At 43.4% G+C, this 13311-nt stretch overlaps 1 protein-coding gene across 2 annotated transcripts in view; it reads right to left on the reverse strand.

Annotated features, from left to right (window-relative positions):
- Positions 1–13311, reverse strand: part of EXT2 (exostosin glycosyltransferase 2) — a 120248-nt gene that overhangs the window by 5828 nt on the left and 101109 nt on the right. For both annotated transcript variants that reach the window (XM_067749324.1, XM_067749323.1), the window contains 3 exons: positions 6874–7017; positions 5084–5212; positions 1232–1314 (listed from right to left, as the gene is read on the reverse strand). In XM_067749324.1, the coding sequence (XP_067605425.1) occupies positions 1232–1314; positions 5084–5212; positions 6874–7017 (356 nt within the window). The remainder of the gene's footprint in view (positions 1–1231; positions 1315–5083; positions 5213–6873; positions 7018–13311) is intronic.

Below are 13311 nucleotides of genomic sequence, written 5' to 3' on the forward strand. Positions count from 1 at the left end.
CAGAATGGGGGTAGGTTTAAGTAACAAGTTTATGTGCTCTAATAGAACTATAACTGGGGTCTCTTCCAAATGAGCTGTGACAGTTGATGTCACTGTCCTTGACCGGGTAATACTTGGGACCAGTGACAGATATTTCCAGAATCACAATAATATGTTATTTCATATTGATGGTTGGTAAAAGTCATGTCATTTGGGTAAGACATTTATATATGAAAGAGATAAAGAGATTATTTAGAGAGTAAGAGTAAGAAGTAAGAGTAAGAAGGAGTAAAACATTATAGAAGACTCCAGGCCAAGTGAAACAACTCGCTGTACAGAACCATCCTCCAGGCTCGAAGGACTTTGATGTGGCTGACAGATTTCAGAAATGAATGCCGCAAGCAGATGCGTATGGGACCTGTGGAAACCTGAACTAGATACCTCATTCTAATGTCTTTCTCATGACATTCTCTGAATGCATGTTGGTCCCTTGACAACAGTGTTACTGGCTGTCAGAGCTTGCTGCCTCGTGTAAGGGGTTGCCTGTTGGAAGAATTCGGTTTGACTCAGGAGATTGGAAGCTTGGGGACCTTTGGGATACAAGTGAGAACTATTAGGTCTACTCTAAGATTATAAAGGTCTTAAGGGACGACAGACCTCTCCCACTCCTTTTATACTCACCTGCAAGGCCCTGTGTCACGTCCACACAAAGGTGTGCTTACTGACCGACTGAATCAATATAAAGGGAGTATCTCAGAGCTGCCCTGCTTCTCTCTCTGTAATGTAAAGAGCTGTGCTTTCAATTCTGTTCTTGGTAGGTAGGTGTTTCAGTTGTGTCAGCAAAGGTAATTTGTCTCTAGGGGTTTAGGTTAATTCTTTCCAATCAAACTTTCACTGTAACATGGAGCTATCACCCTGGAAAACAATCCCGTATTTCTTTGGAATTAACTCGCTTCCACTCGAATGACTGTGGATAGTTAACTGCCTAGTCCACACGGAGAATCTGGCTTCCGGAGCTTAAGGCCGGCTATATTTTTAAGACCTTCCAACCATTACAAATTGAGTGAGTAGCATTCCAAATTAATTCTTTGGGTGACCTGGGCTTGAACTAACCCAATTCCCACGTGCAAAAGGAGGTGACTATGGCTACCAGCTGCTGTCCTTATATCTGCAACAAAGTCCCATAAACAGGCCCAAGGCAGGAAATGGGGATCAGAGACTAGGGCAGACTTTTGGTTAGAGGCTCACTCACCTCTCCACCATGTGTGTCTGGTCTAGCGAAAGCCCATCGATGGCCGTGCACTCAGGACACTTGAATTTCTTTCGTGGTGTTACCTGCCAGAAGAGCACAAAAATATACTTGGCTGTCAGTGCCAAGGACAATAAAATCACGCTCGTGACACCACTCTCTGCACACTTCCGTTCTATACGCTGAGATGCCCACTCCCACTGCAGGCACACATGCACACACACATGCCTCACTATTCCTCCATTCAGTTCTGTCTGGCTCGGCCAACAGCAGAACTCACAAGGGCCCAATAAAAAAGGCTTGGAGGGCTTTTGCCTTCTGTAACTGGAAAGAAGTGGTGATGACAAGCTCCTTAATTCCTGTTTAATGACTGTTTTCTCACTGCCAAGGTCCTTGTATAAACACCATTTGTTCTTGCAGCCATAAGGGCGATGAAATACAGCTTCCCATAACTTTCACCGTAACCTTAGTTCCAATAGGCGCTCGTTCTCCTTCTTCCAGTTAATGGCAGATGCTATGAGCAGCACCATGCTCTTGAAAATGCCAGGTTATTTTGCAATCCCGTTGAGTCAGGGAAAAAAATCCAGTGGTCCTTTGCCCTCTGAATCCTTTTCCCTGACTCTCCCCACCACCCTCCCAGACGTTAAACTTCTAATTTTTTTTTAGCAAACTCAGGGGAGGCTGCTATCCTAACCTAGTGAAGATAAGTAACCAGTAGAGGGATGGGAGGGGAAGAAAGCTAGATAACTAAGACCAGGCTAAGAAGCATACAGACCCGAGGAATTACCGTCCAGAGTATGCAGGCACAGCTAAGAACATCTTGAAGCATGTCAAAAAGCAAATTTGGGGCTTCCCTGGTGGCGCAGTGGTTGGGAGTCCGCCTGCTGATGCAGGGGACACGGGTTCATGCCCCGGTCCGGGAGGATCCCACATGCCGTGGAGCGGCTGGGCCCGTGAGCCATGGCCGCTGGGCCTGCGTGTCTGGAGGCTGTGCTCCACAACGGGAGAGGCCACAAAAGTGAGAGGCCCACGTACCACAAAAAACAAACAAACAAAAACGCAAATTTGGAAATAAGGGGAGTTCCTTTAAAACTAGTTTTGCAATTTATATTCTTTAATTTTCCCTGCAGTGAGCTGTTCACTGAGTAATTTAGAGAGCTGGGGGGTAGGGTAAGATTGGGTCAAGTCTGAACACACAGTGACTTTTCCTCTTTCCTTAGTCACTTTGGTTTAATCTAGCTTGTCTCATCAATTAATAGCATGAGGAATCATTTGGGGATGCCATACCATGCGTCCAACATAAGCTTCCAGTACAGGAATCTGGCCTAGAAGCACTGCCCATTTTCACATATGGAATTCTAATCCAGAAGGAAAGAAAGGTCAAGACGATTCCACTGTTACACAGAAGTGTACTCTCCCTGCATTCCTAGGGATCTGATTTGAGCAAGATCTACATTTCAGGAACAGACATCTATTACACATACAAAGATCCCCATGTGATCTCAGCTTTTAATATGTTACAGGAAAGGTACTGTTACAAACTGGTAATCGCTATCTTAAAATAATGTTTAGGACAACTACAATTATAATTGTACAAAGTGTGCTATCTTCTCAGCGTCTATTAAAAAAAATCAGCTACCTTAAGAAAGATGTAAACTGCATTCTTTAACGAAAAGAACTAGATTCCAAGTCACGTTTGAGAATAAAATTATAGTTTTTAAAAAACATGATTTGTAGATTGACCACCACAGCCTTCATCTCTGATACTGGAGGTTAAAAACTATAACTAAAAAAAAAAAAAAAAAAAAAAAAACAACAACTGTATATTCAGACTATACTACAAAGCTACAGTAATCAAGACAGTATGGTACTGGCACAAAAACAGAAATATAGATCAATGGAACAGGATAGAAAGCCCAGAGACAAACCCACGCACATATGGTCACATTATCTTTGACAAAGGGGGCAAGAATATACAATGGAGAAAAGACATCCTCTTCAATAAGTGGTGCTGGGAAAACTGGACAGCTACATGTAAAAGAATGAAATCAGAACACTCCCTAACACCATACACAAAAATAAACTCAAAATGGGCCTTCCCTGGTGGCACAGTGGTTGAGAGTCTGCCTGCTAGTGCAGGGGACACGGGTTCGAGCCCTGGTCTGGGAAGATCCCACATGCCGTGGAGCAACTAGGCCCGTGAGCCACAACTGCTGGCCTGCGCGTCTGGAGCCTGTGTTCCGCAACAGGAGAGGCCGCGATAGTGGGAGGCCCGCGCACTGCGATGAAGAGTGGCCCCTGCTTGCCACAACTAGAGAAAGCTCTCGCACAGAGGCGAGGACCCATCACAACCAAAAAAAAAAAAAAAAAACTCAAAATGGATTAACATAGACAGAACACTCTATGACATAAATCACAGCAAGATCCTTTTTGACCCATCTCCTAGAGAAATGGAAATAAAAACAAAAATAAACAAATAGGACCTAATGAAACTTAAAAGCTTTTGCAAAGCAAAGGAAACCATAAACAAGATGAAAAGACATCCCTCAGAATGGAAGAAAATATTTGCAAACAAAGCAACGGACAAAGGATTAATCTCCAAAATATACAAGCAGTTCATGCAGCTCAATATCAAAAAAACAAACAACCCAATCCAAAAATGGGCAGAAGACCAAATAGACATTCCTCCAAAGAAGACATACAGACAGCCAACAAACACATGAAAAGATGCTCAACATCACTAATCATCAATGAAATGCAAATCAAAACCACAATGAGGTATCACCTCATGCCAGTCAGAATGGCCATCATCAAAAGATCTAGAAACAGTAAATGCTGGAGAGGGTGTGGAGAAAAGGGGACCCTCCTGCACTGTTGGTGGGATGTAAATTGATACAGCCACTATGGAGAACAGTATGGAGGCTCCTTAAAAAACTGAAAACAGAACTACCATATGACCCAGCAATCCCACTACTGGGCATATACCCTGAGAAAACCATAATTCAAAAAGGTACAGGTACCACAATGTTCATTGCAGCCCTATTTTCAATAGCCAGGACATGGAAGCAACCTAAATGTTCATTGACAGATGAATGGATAAAGATGATGTGGCACATATATACAATGGAATATTACTCAGCCATAGAAAGGAATGAAATTGAGTTATTTGTAGTGAGGTGGATGGACCTACAGTCTGTCATACCTAGTGAAGTAAGTCAGAAAGAGAAAAAAAAATACCGGATGCTAATGCATATATATGGAATCTAAAAGAAATGATACGGATGAACCTAGTAGCAGGGCAGGAATAAAGACACAGACATACAGAACGGACTTGAGGACACCAGAGGGGAAGGCGAAGCTGGGATGAAGTGAGAGAGTAGCACTGACATATATACAGTACCAAATGTAAAATAGATACCTAGTGGGAAGCTGCTGCATAGCACAGGGAGATCAACTCAATGCTTTGTGACCACCTAGAGGGGTGGGATAGGGAGGGTGGGAGGGAGGCTCAAGAGGGAGGAGATATGGGGATACATGTATACATATAGCTGATTCACTTTGTTGTACAGCAGAAACTAACACAACATTGTAAAGCAATTATACTTCAATAAAGATGTGAAAACAAAAAGAAAAAAAAAAACGTATAAAACATATGTTTAAATCATCAAAGCCTAGCTTCAATTTCACAATATGACAGCATCAATCATAGAATCTTAAAGCTAAAAGGGAGCTTAAAGTTCATCTATTCCAAGGCTTCATTTATAGTTATGAAAACTTCTGAGACTCAGAGAACCAGAAGCATGCCCCAGATCGCAAAGTAAGTTAGGGGCAGAGCCGGCCAAGGATGCCTCCTACCTTGATAACAGCTTTCCCCGTGACGTTAGCCACCAGGAAATTCATGGCAATATCTTCACAGTTCATATGAGCATCCACCCAGTTCTTGATGTCCCCAGGCATCTTGTAGGTATACAGGTAATTAAAATACTGCCAGGTGAGACAGAAAAGGAGACACATTCAAATAGCAGTTCCTTGTGGTTGATACACAAAGGGCAACTGAGCCATGGCAGGGGGACAAGCTTTCTCTCGTAAGATTAGTCACAAGCCTGGATCAACAGAAAGGGCAAAGGAAGTATTAGAATGGTTTTTGGTCAGGTGACCAAGTGTCTTTAACACTGTCATTCTTTAAAAAATCACTTATAGTAAACAGAGGTGTGTACCGTATGGTGTGAAGCCCTTGTAAGATGTAGGCCCTCTGGACTGATTAATATATCATATGTTTAATAAATATTGTTCAGAAACACACTACATACTGATCTTCACTAAATCCTTCCCCCGAGTCACAATGTTCAACCCTGTTTTCCATATTCTTTCTATAGACTGCAGGTAGAAACAGATATATTAATGGTGGATTGACATTGCAGACATGTCCTTTTTAAAGTGAAACAAAATGAGGCAATTCTGAAACTACATAACCTCTATGTATGAAATAGTACAGAAATTTGTGGGCTAAAAAAAGGTATTTATCAGTCTACCACAAACCCCAAGAATTATAAACCTTATTTATTTATTTATTCTTTGCTAAGAACAAAAACTCATTTCTGGATCTAGAGCCCTGAAAAATATGAGGGCAGCAGTGCTGAGATAACAACACGCAATCAATATAAATACAGCGAAGTCAAATTAACTGTGCTGAGCTGCACAGATCTTTTTCCTGACATCAGTTCCTTATGCCACTGCTGACAATTGACAAGTTATTACTGTTTAATTAAGCCACACACTCCCAGGGAGCACTCCACCATCAAACAGAATATTCTAAAGTCCAATGCATACCCTTCAATCTCTCCCTTTAATAAAAAAAAAGAGTCAAAAACATAGTGACAATTCTAAGAGAAGAAATACAAAAGGCTAAAATATACACAAAAGGAATTTCAACCTCAACAGTTATCAAATCAAAGTGAAATCAATAAGATCCACTTTCACTTATCAAAATAGCTAAGTTTGATTTTTTAAAAAATGTTTTTCATGCAAGGGAGGGTATGGTAAGATACTTTTGTATTTTGCTGGGAAGAATATAAATTGGCACAAACTATATTGAAAACAACCAACAAATATATATATATCAAAACCTCCCCCAAATGTTCATAATTCTTCTTCTAGGAATCTATCATAATGATCCTAAGTACAAACGGGTATGAAAATGGATACTGGTCATTGTTTAAGCATCTGATATAAAGCATTATCTAGCAAAAAAATCAGATACAACCTAAATATATTAGATACAAAATAATATATTAGATACAAAAATGAGATACAACCTAAATGATAGAGAAACAGTTATACATGATTTATGGAATATTAATATAATGGTATATTAGCAATTATGTTAAGAAGTTGTTTATGAAGAAATGTTAATGATATAAGAAAAAAGCTCACAATATAATGCATGCAAAAAGCAGGCTAATGAGAATATTTACAACTGTCTGTACGTGTGAATTAGTAAATCAAAGAGGCAAACTCGAAAAAAACATCTAAAGTAGAACATTTTTCCAAAACTCGTGAAAATTAAGTTGGGCCAAATAAAGCGAGTATCATACTCTTGGTATGTCAACTCAGCCCCACTTGCCCCAAGTCTGCCCCCGACTTACCTTGTGATAAAAAGCTGCCCCCGTGAGCACCATGGACACCTCATTGGTCCACTCAGACTCATACTTCCACTTACTCATCTCATGGTCCCAGAGATGCAGGCGACCTGGGTAACCCACCAACCGGTCAGGAAATTCTCGCCAGACCTGAGGACAGAAACACATCAGCAATCAACTCCCAGTTCAGACAACAACCAAGCACAGTGCTCAGTTCTCTGAACAGTATCGACAGAGTCCCCACATTCAAATCTTCACATACTAAGAGCAGACTAGGCTTCTGAAGATATCTGATCCAACAGATGCTAGTTCTTCTGCCAATATTCAAAGATAGATGTGATTCTAATTTCCTCCAAAACTTCCCCATGCTTGCTTGGAAATTTCGAGTTATGTAGAATAATAGCTTCCTGAATTGGGCCAAGGTAGGTAATCTCTTAACATGTGATTAATGAAACAGGTTCCACTCTTAATGAACACACAAATGAAGACTAAATGGAACCCTGATTTATAACAAATTTTGATCATTGTGAAAACTTACAAAGTCTCTGTTTCTAAAAAACAAAAAAAAAATCTATCTGGAGCACAAAGACATTTTAATGACCTTTTGGAAGCCTCAAGTATACAGAATTTGTCTGATTCTATAATCTGTAACAAACTGAAAACAAAAACTTGATTTCCGCATTTGGAAAGGTTCTTAGATATAGCTTTGTTAAACAGAATTTGGTATATGAGGGGTGGGGCACTTCCAATACCTCTCCCCATGTATTTCCGTACAACTGAGTTTAACCTTTAAACCATTAACCATTAGTGAATACTGACAATTTGCCAGCTGTCCTGGTGCCGCTTCTCAGCACCACGAATCCTCATCCTTGACCAGGCCTCTGAACAGCAGAGTTCCAGAGGGCCTACTCCTGGCCCCTATTCTCTTCTTTCAACTCTCCCCTCTAAGTAACATCTAGTTTCAATCACTAAATACTGTCTCTACGCTGATGACCTCTAAAGGTATGTCTGGCCCGGAACATTTCTGAGACTACCAACTACTTACTTAATATCTTCAACTGGATAAACAATAGGCACCTCAAACTTAACATGCCCAAAGCATAGCTCTTGATTCCATATCCTCAGAAAAGCCATTCTCTCTCAGCCTTTTCCATCTCAATACGTCATCTAATCCAACTGCTCAAGCCAAAAGCTAAGAGTCAGCCTTTATTCCTTCCTTTCCCTCTTTCCCCACATCCAGTCCATTACCGAGTCCTACTGGCTTTACTTCTGCCTCCCTCTTACCATTTCTACTACCACTCTCTCTAGCTCAAACCACCATCATGACTCATTACTAGATTAATGCAGGTTACTGGATTACTGTAACAGACTTCCAACTTATTTCTTGGCTTCCACTCTTGCCCCTCCAAACCATCATTTACAGAGCATCACTAAAAGGACCATTCTTAAGAGAACAGTGGGGTATTCTACGCAGGGTAATTCAATCAGTGGGCTCCATCCTATTAATTTATATATTTTTTCATTATGTATTTTTTCATTATATATTTACCCAACACCCCAGTGTCACTGAGTCCAGGAAGGATGCTTCATTGCTTTCCCAAAGGCAGAGCCAGTATACTAATACTCCCCCTTTTTTAGTTTGCTAGGGCTACTGTAAAAAGTAACACAAACTGAGTGGCTAGAAATCTAGAAATCCAAAATCAAGGTGCTGGCAGGGCCATCGCACCCAGGGGAAGGAGCCCTCCTTGCCTCTTCCCAGCACCTGGGGGTTGGCTGTCAATCTCTGGCATTCCTTGGCCTGTAGATGCGTTGCTCCAAACCTCTGTCTTCACATGGTCTTCTTCCCTCTCTGTGTGTCTCTGTGCCCAAATTTCGCCTTTTTATAAAGATTCCAGTCAAACTGAGTTAGGGCCTACCCTAATGATCTCATTTTAACTTAATTACCTCTGAAAAGACCCTATTTCCAAATAAGGTTACTAAGGGTTAGGATTTCGACATACCTGTTTTAGATATGTTCAATCCATAACATCCCCCCCCACAAAAATCCTTAAAAAACAAAAAATGGCTTCCTATTGACTAAGAATAATAACGAAACTCCTTAGCATGTTCTAAACGGCCTTCCTACTCTCCAATCTCTCTCGTACCACATTCTCCCACAATTCACTGGCTTCCCTGTTCTTTAACTGTGAGTAGACTAGACCTCAAGCCCCCTGCACCTGCTATTTCTTCGATGGAATGTTCCCCCAGCTCTTCAAAAGGCTGGTTCGTGCTCATCAGTCAGGTCTCTGCTTAAATGTCACCTACTCTGAGAGGTCTTTCCAGACCTTCCCATCCAAGGTAAACGCCGTCCCCCAACCAGCCATTCTTCATCACGCCCCCTCACCCCATGCTTTTCTTCACCAAACTTCCATTTCTTGAAATTGCACTGGTTATTTACTGTCTACTCACTATCCCTTTTCCTCCCACAGAGTTTAAGCTCCATGAGGCAGAGACTCTGTCTTACTCACTGCGGCCTCCCAAGCACAAAGCACAGGGTCGGTACATGAGAGCATTCCGTGCACACTTGTTGAAGGCACGGGGGGGGGGGGGCAAAATCTTGGCAGGCAGAAAGCTGAGTGTGAAAGAAGGGAACCAAAGATCCTTCCTCTCTTCTTCACAGCCAGAGCTAGTATACTTCTTAATTCAGAAAGGAAGTCTGCAACAGTACTGATCACCAGTTACCATTCATAATAATGTGATAGCCTTTGTGTGAGAAGATCACAGTAGTAACTCGCCATCACTAAAGCACATGTTTTAAATTGCTTTTCCAGCAGCGGGTAAAGGGACATTTGCTGAGTCATTACACTCTCTTGCCCAGGCCTTGTGATCATCTACATGCTTTCATGGGCTGTCTGACCAGGGTCTGGAACGTGGTCTGGAGCTGTGAAAAGAGGTTTCCTTCGTGTGGAACCAGCTCACCTAACAGGCCTCTCCAGCCCACAGCCTTGGCCTCGTTAACACCGTGTTGTAACCAACAGAGTTAATCGGCCACAGGCATCATCATAATAGCTGTAGGCAAATGAACCCATGTCAAACATTTCCTCAGACGTTTAACGCTGCTGCTGTGTTCTCTGCTCTGGGGTTTGTATTTCAGCAGATTAAAATAATACGATACTATTACAGTTTTATAGAGCCCAGAGCAACAACATAGGCTGTGGGCCGTAACTTCTGTCTGGCCTGTGGGCCTGAACACACCCCACCAAGCGCACAGCCAGGTTCCTTTGCTTGGCACCAAGCACCTGCCTGTTCAAGTCACACCAGGACCACAACCACCAATCCATCTCAATGGAATTAAAGAGATTTCTGAAGGCCTCCAAGCGCAAGTAACTGCGCTCAACACCAGTGATGGGCAAGGTGGAGGAGAGGGGGGGCGGATGGGGGCATCCGTTCAGTTGGCACCTCTGCTGGATGGAAGCTGCATTCCCCCTCCCTGTATTTGAGTCAACACAGCTCTCTAATCCGCGCAAAGGAAGGTCAAATCACTTTCCCAAGGGGTTCTTTTCAAGCCCCCATCTGCAGCAATAATAATAACACTGGATCAGTTTTAGGGTCAAAGGCTGTTGAGATTTCAGTCCTCTTCCTGTTAGCTGAAGCCACTTACCAGACTCCTCTCCAGAGACACTTAATTTGGTAACACTGGGTCACAGAACGCTGAACTGCGCTGCTCTGAAAGCATCAGAGGTGTCCCGAATTTCAGATGCCTTTGGAGCCTTCAGTGAGAGCTGCTCCTCAGGCGGGGCCTCTCTGCCCTTGACTTACTCCAGGCAGCTGGATGCAATCAGGATACCATCCTTGTCACTTCATCTATAACTCTGCAGCTGACTGCAGGATCAAAACGGAGTGCAGCAGAAGGGGATGGGCCTTCTCTAGCCGAGCCCCGGTGTAGTACGAAGTCGATTATGTATATAGTAAAGCATTTTCCCAGCCAGAAGAGCAAGAACTCGACTGCGACCCCTCCCCTTCCCTCCTCGCTACCCATCTCCCACTCTAATTCAACTTTTTTCTTTTTACTTCAGGGAAATGCTCCGGGGTCAGCCTTTGGTCATTACTAACAGATGCCTTTATATACTGTAGTGCAGGAATTTGAAACTTCACATTATATCCCTATAGTTCTAGTAACAGTGCTCCCAGAGCTATGTTCAAGTCACAACGCCATCATTCAATTGTTTGCCTATACTACTGAAGTCCTCCATGTATAGTGTCATCTATTTTTTTTTTTTTTTTTTTTTTTTTTTTTAGTGTCATCTATTTTTAATTGCACACATCTTTTAAGACAGAGGCCTACGTCTGTTATAACAAACTCCACGCCTCGGTTAGGGGCTTAGCGATCATTTGAAGAGTCCTTACATTTGGGGCCTATTCTACATCACTATTCAAACAGAAACTGTAATAACCTAATACCATCCTAACTATTTCCTTCCCTTCTAATTTTTATAATCTTGGTCCCAACCACCTCTTACCTAGATTATGGAAATATCCTCCTCTCTGGACTCCCAGCTGTGCTCACTCCTCTATTTTCAGTTTTCTATCTACCCTTTTTTTTTTTTCTTTTTTAAGCTTCCTGAGGTCTTCTGCAGCTTCCCATTACTAGAGGATGAAACTAAGAGCTTCTACCTTTTTTTTAAAAGGCACAGCGGCCAGCCTTGATTACTGCTTATAGAAAGTACACTGGGGACAAGGTTAACGTATATCCAGGCCTGGCTCTGCCACTGATGAGTTGTGCCCCAGACCTACTCAAGGTGCCCTGCTTCCATTCTGCCCTCTGCAAAAGGAGGGGCTGGATTAAATGACCTCTAATGAACTTTTAGGCCTAAATTCTTACATCTTCTTCCTCACTGACCTATTTCCAAGGAAACTAATTCAGCAACTGTGATCAGTTGCCGGCCTGCATTATTTCACTTTGTTTAAAATGCCACACCCGTACGGGTACCCAATAAATGTTCCTGAAAAGAGGATAATGCACTATATTCTAAGCCAGCTTAGAGAGCGCATATTAAACTCAGGGTGTGTGCTAACCACAGTCAGATTCAGGAAACAGACTGGGGGTGGGGTGGGGGAGGGAGAAGGTGAAACAACAGGTGGCGCCCATCTGGGATGTCCGATTAGGAGATCATGGGCTAGCTCCAGGAGGAAAGGAACTCTCTGAAGTGGCTGCTACAGTCATCACACTTTCAAAGGCATAGTTCCCACAGGGATATTGCTACTGGGTGAGAGGGATGCCACATGTATCAGGATTCATGAATCAAGAGCTGGACTAAGAAGTGGTGAGGGAAAAGGGGGTGTGGGGGTGGTGGAGAGGGGGCAGAACATGGACGCAAGGTACCCAGACTGGGCCAGGGTTCGTTTCTCTTCTTGCACATGCCCCCTAGGTTTTGTTGATCCCTAACCATCCAAGTGGAACAGAATGCTATGACCCAGCCCAAGCCCTGTGGCCACATGCGAGGGTCAGTCGTGGCAGAGTTGCGAGGAACCCAGCTTGCAGACACCTTTGGATTAGTGGCCGTCCTTTCCGTCAGGACTGTCTTGCGTGCTGCCCAGATGGGAAAGGGGGAGCTGGCTGAGGTCCAATTTCTAGCTGGTTTCCACAGAGAAGCCAGTTATCGGATTCACTCTCAGCCCTCTGGGAACAAAGCTCACCTTTTATATTTGGAATTTCCTGAAATGAAGTGGAATGGAGGGACTGATTGGCTCCATTTTCAGCTCATGCTTTTAATTACAAGGGTGGTTGGTAGTTTTTGTCAAGGGGGCGCTTTGCAAAAAGCCAAAGAGCTTTTACCCATGCCTGGGACACAATTAGATGCTAACGCTGGGCATCTAGAGCAAGGGAGCCCAACGTTGTCATCTGGAGTGCCCTAACGCTGACTGGTTTTGACAAATACACGTACACGCTGCATTATGTATTAAGATTTACCTGTTACATCACTTCAGTCTGCCCCAGAGACCTTTCCAACCCAAGGTGGGGTTCTGCTCAAAATTAGCCAGACAGGAAAAGCCCCATCATGGGAAGGCTGCTAGGGTTTTGGCAGCGATCCTGTTTGCCCCAGTCTGGCTGGAGGTTAGTGCCCTGGCGCTGGGGCACATGATTGCCACTCCTCTCAAGTCCTCTCTTCAGGCCTGGGGCCGTGATGAAGGTAGGGAGACAGACCAGGATTGGCCACAGCTGGTAGAGGAGCATGTGCGTTAAACCTTTCGCGGGTACCACTGTTAGGAAGACACCACTGAAGAGGTGGCTCTAAGACATCTGCCATCTCACCAGACGGCAGAACCACAGGCCTTCGGTGGATGGTTAAGAAGAGACTCACACTCCGGCAGTGTGAGCTGCGGACCGCTGCCCATGCCGACTCAGGGGTCACTTGGAAGGCGGAGATCATTTGGTTCAGTCCCCTCACTGGACAGATGGGAAAA

The sequence above is a fragment of the Pseudorca crassidens genome, chromosome 9, assembly GCF_039906515.1.
Source record: "Pseudorca crassidens isolate mPseCra1 chromosome 9, mPseCra1.hap1, whole genome shotgun sequence".
NCBI classification, from domain to species: domain Eukaryota; kingdom Metazoa; phylum Chordata; class Mammalia; order Artiodactyla; family Delphinidae; genus Pseudorca; species Pseudorca crassidens.